The sequence below is a fragment of the Fonticula alba genome (genome assembly GCF_000388065.1).
Source record: "Fonticula alba strain ATCC 38817 unplaced genomic scaffold supercont2.5, whole genome shotgun sequence".
Lineage (NCBI taxonomy): Eukaryota > Rotosphaerida > Fonticulaceae > Fonticula > Fonticula alba.
Genome location: NW_009242975.1, coordinates 1,414,602 through 1,419,315, shown reverse-complemented (window position 1 = coordinate 1,419,315; position 4,714 = coordinate 1,414,602). Strand labels below are relative to the sequence as shown.

Here is a 4,714-nt window from a genome sequence, read left to right as displayed (position 1 = left end):
CCCCCCTCCCATCCGGATGACAAGTCCCTTATCCGGAGGAGGTGGCCCCGGCCATGGGAGCATCGAGCTCATCGCGCTCGCGGCCATGGCGCCGGTCATGCTCGCGACGGTCGTAGTCCCGATCACGGCGCCGATCGAAGTCCCGGTCGCGCGAGTCACGGAGGCGCCCCCGCCCGGACCCACGCCGGTCGCCATACCCGCCACCATAGTAGGCAGATCGTCCGGGGGAAAGGGAACGCGAGCGCGAGCGCGAGCGTGAGTGCGACCGCGACCTCGACCGCGACCTGCCACGGCTAGAGTAGCCATAGCCACCACGGCCGCCGGCACGACGCCCACCGTCCGGCAGGCCCGACCGAGACCGCGACCGCGAACGCGAGTGCGAGTGCGAACGCGATCGGGTCCGCGACCGTGACCTGGACACAGATCGTGAGCGCGAGCCTGAGCGCGAGCCCCGACGGTGCCGGAGCTCAGAATCCCCAGACGCCGACCCACGATCCGGCCGGTCATCCGCCTCGGACTTGGGCTCCTTGCCTTCGGCTACTAGACGCACAAACTCGGCGACGGCCTTCTGCAAGTCGGCATCGCGCCCAGCATGTGCCTCGATGAAGGCCTCCCCTTCCGGGGCTTGTGCCGCAGCCGCCAGGACCATGCTCACATCGGCGCCCGGCGTGCAGGCCAGTGAGTTGGAACGAAGGAAGGAGAAGAGCCCCCGACGCCGGCGCTCCAGCAGCCTCTGTCGGTCGGCCTCCTCGTCAAGGGCCCGCTGGCGGAGCTATCCACGGCAGTTGGACACAGGAGGGAGGTTCGAGAAAAGACACAAGTTAGTACACGGGGCGCGCGCGCACACACACACACACACACACACACACACACACACACACACACACACACACACACACACAGGTGTGCATATTCTCCGGGACAAAGCCACCAGACATGCAGCCCTGCGAAGCGAGGCAAATGGACAGAGGGGCCCCTCGTCAGCAGCAGCAGAAGGGACACGTACATCCTCAAACAAGAAACGCAAGTTGTGATTCTTCAGGTCTTGGCCCCGGCGGTCGGCCAACACCGCGCGGAAGAAGTCCGTCGAGGGGGTCTGTGCAGTGACCACAAAACCGGCCGACTGGAGGATGGCCTCCACCGCCTCGCGGTCCCGCTCGGCGATAGCCACCAGACGAGCCAGCTGGTCGAAGAACAGATCCAGCGGCTGCGAGCCGGAGGAGTTGGACAACATCGCGCGGAAAATGTGCGACTGCCGGATGTTGGCATAAACATCCTCCCAGCGAGTGGTGGCCTCAATTTTGCCCTGGTGCACCATCTCCTCCAGCAACCCCCGGAAGGCGTCGCGGTTTTTGCGGTCCCGGCGCAGGATGGCCCGACGCTCGGCATCAAGCTTGTCCACCTCACGCCGCAGCCGCGGCTCCATGATCTCCCGGTAGAAGGTCAGCTGCTGCAACTTCGACAAGCCCTGCAGCTCGGAATCCTCCATAAAGGCCTTGCTCCGGAGCCACAGGGGCTGGAGCTCGTTGAAGCGCGATTCAATCGAGAAGTTGGGAAGCTGCATGGCCGAGGTGCGATGTTAGACCCGACGCGACAGGAGGGGGAGGGGGGGGGACAAGTGTCGAGGGGGGGCAGCTACTGCACAATGGAAGGCAACAATCCGAAGGACGGGCGCGCGCGTACCGATTCCAACACGGCCTGGAAGCGCCGACGCAGGTCCTCCTCCTGGCGCTTGGCTCGGACCCGGCTGTAATGCTGCATGACGGCCAGATACCGCTCGAAGTGCAGCCGGCGCAGATCCTCCGGCTCGACGGCCAGGAAGGCCGGATCCGCACGGAATGCTTCGGCCACAGACCGCCACCGGTTGGACTTAGTCTGGGCGTTGATGATCGGCATGGACCCAGAGATGTCTTTCTCCAGACGCGCTGCGGCGGCGGCGGCAGCGACCGCCGCCGCCGCTGCCGCCGCTGCCGCGACCGAAGCCGAGGCCGAGGCCGAAGCTGACGTTGCGCCGGAGTCCGCTGGCGCAGAATCCACTGCCGAGGCCGCCGGGGCCGCAGCCTCGCCCGTGGCCGGGTCCGCTGCCGACGCGGCTGCACTTGGCGCCGTGGCCGCCGCCGCCGACGACGACGACGACGATGACGACGATGACAACGCCAACATCTCTGGCAGCATGAAGTGCGTTTCCGGCAGCATGGAGGGAAGCGCTCGGACTAGCTCGATGTCCGACAGCTGGGTGCGCCGGCGGAGCATGTCAAAGAAGCGCGTCCGCGCGGCCGAGAGCTCCTGCAGTCGGCTGACATACGCCGCAGGCGGGACATCCTGATAGCGCTCAAGCAGGTGAGAGAAGTCCTCATCCATGGAGGCCACAATGTCGAGGGCCTCCTTGGCCAGGACATCGGCCGATTGGCCGGCACCCGGCCCCTCGGGGTCCGTGCCAGCCGAGCCACCAGGCCCGGGTGACCCGGGGCGCGTGCTCGGCGCCTCGTCCGGCTCGTCGGCGACATCCACACCGGCAGGCCCGGCGGCGTTGAGCACCGCCAGCGGCACCGGGGTCGGTACCACATCCTCCAAGAAGCGGATGATCTCGGCCTTGCGCTCTTCCAGCGTCGGGATGGTGGTGTAATTCTGCTGGCCGATCACCTCGCGCAGGAGAAGCTCCCAGGTCCACCCACGCCGGCTGTCCGGTCCGAAGGGGCCATGCGGCTTCCGGGCATACGCATCACGCAGCATCAGGCGGAAGAGATACCGCGGATCCGCCGGGTCCAAGCGCTCCGGGCCATGACCAGGCAGGGAGCCTGCCAGTGGGCAAGCAAACAGCAACATGGAGTTAGTGTGGCCCATGGAAAAAAAAAACATGCACAAGAGACAACACAGTGGCCGACGCGACACGAACCCAGAGGAGACATGGCTGTCGGGACGGCCAGGCTGGGGATTGCCGCCGGGACCGTGGGCCGGCCGGCCAGGGCATGCTGCCCGGCCCCCGGCGGGATGATACTCGGTGCCGGGACTCCGGGCAGGACCGGCCGACCAGCCACCACGGAAGCGACTGGCGCCGCCAGCGGCACACTCGGGACCGCCATGGGCCGACCACCACCAACCGGGCCCATCCCGGCCAGGGGAATGCCGGTGATCGGAGTGGCCACCGGGACCCCGACATCTGGCACCACCATCGGGAGCACCGGAGCCACGGGCGGGATCATTGGGACCACCGGGACCACCGGGGCCACCGGGACCGCCGGGACCACCGGGACCGCCGGGGTCGGCGCGGTGGACGCGGGCTTGGGCAGGCGCCCGGCGCGCTCCAGAATCCCGGCGAAGTCAGCCGGAGGGTCCCAGAGGGTTTCCTTGGTCTCGCGGTTGTGGAAGTACACCTTCCCCTCTTCGGTGGTGAAGTCCCTCCAGGGGGAAGCAAGCTGGCATGGGGGGGGGGAGCATACCCGAGAGGCGCCAGGCGTGCGCGCCCGGGGGGGGAGGGGGAGCTCAGTCAGTGGGACAGGCCTATGATGCGGGGGAAGACAGCGAAGCGAGATGGAAAAGCGCAGGCCGGTCGTCAGGGGAAAGGGGCGCACCTCCTCCGCCGTGCGCAGGGCATCAGGGCGCTGGAAAACGCTCTCCTTGGTGATGGAGTTATAGTAGTACGGCCGCCCGGTGGCGGACTTGTACTCGGCCCAGCTGGAAGCCTGTGCGCGGCGTGTGGGTGATTGAGAGACGAAGGGGCAGGGGACAAGTCAGTTGGTGATTACACATCCGACACTTTGGGGAGGAGGGGGGGGGGGGGCGCCAATGTTGAGGCAAACGTACGATCTGACTGGGATCGGGTCCTGACATCGCTGGGGCGTTGGCGGCTCTGCGAGAGGGGGGAATTCACCCGGGTGAGGATCTCAGGGGGGAGGGGGGGGGAGGGAGAGGGGGAAGAGGGGGCGAGGGTCCGGCGAGACCGGGAACGGGACCGTGACTGCTGACGGCTGGGGAAGGGGAAGAAGGGGGGAGGGGGAGGGGGAGGGGGGAGAGAGAGAGGGAGAGACAGAGGGAGGGGCGCACCACTACCGCGAATCGGGGGCGGGGAGGGGCGACAGGGCGAGAGGCAGAGGGGAAGGGAAGCACAAGAGGTTGAGAGAAGAGGGGGGGGGGGGGGGGGACGCTGCCGCCGGGGCACGGCCGGCCCCGATCGGTGGCTAAGTTCCCTTTTTATCGAGCGGAGCCGCGACCCACATCCCCTCCTCCCTCCTCCTCCCCCTTACGGGCGGCTGGGCGGGCCACGGACCGTCTCCGGGACAATTCCCGGGTCCCGGGCAGAACCAACAGGGGTGGGGGAGGCCCAAAAGCGCGGGACAAGGCGCGCGGTGTCATGTGCCAACGAATTGGATGGCAACCGCCTCCCGGCCGCCTGCCGGTGCCTTCGGGTGGGGGCGGTGCAGGGGCGCCAGTGGGAGGTCGTCCCAGCCTGGGGGGGGGGGAAACCTAAACGACCGGCCGCGGCCGGCGCGGCGCGGGGACGGTCGCACGGCCGCGCATGACCTGGGCGTGATCGCCGAGATCGCACCCATGAGGCCAGCGCGCCCGCGCCCACTCTCGGCCTGGAGGACGGGAAAGGGAACGAGGGGAACACAGGACACGGGCCCTCCCGGCTGGCGCGGTGGGGGGGGGGGAGGCACGCATCACTCAGACTGACCGATCTTTGCCCACCGTCGCGGGCATCCGCCACCCCCCC

General features: G+C 68.2%; 1 protein-coding gene across 1 annotated transcript; it reads right to left on the bottom strand.

The window, feature by feature from the left end:
- On the bottom strand, window positions 1–3,831 carry H696_03490 (hypothetical protein; the record flags this gene model as incomplete). The annotated part of the gene is made up of 6 exons (XM_009497354.1): window positions 1–772; window positions 1,007–1,558; window positions 1,684–2,798; window positions 2,897–3,416; window positions 3,573–3,683; window positions 3,805–3,831. 6 exons carry the CDS (start codon window positions 3,829–3,831, stop codon window positions 29–31), a joined length of 3,069 nt encoding a protein of 1,022 aa, XP_009495629.1. The 3' UTR covers window positions 1–28.
- Window positions 3,832–4,714: the final 883 nt, after the last annotated feature.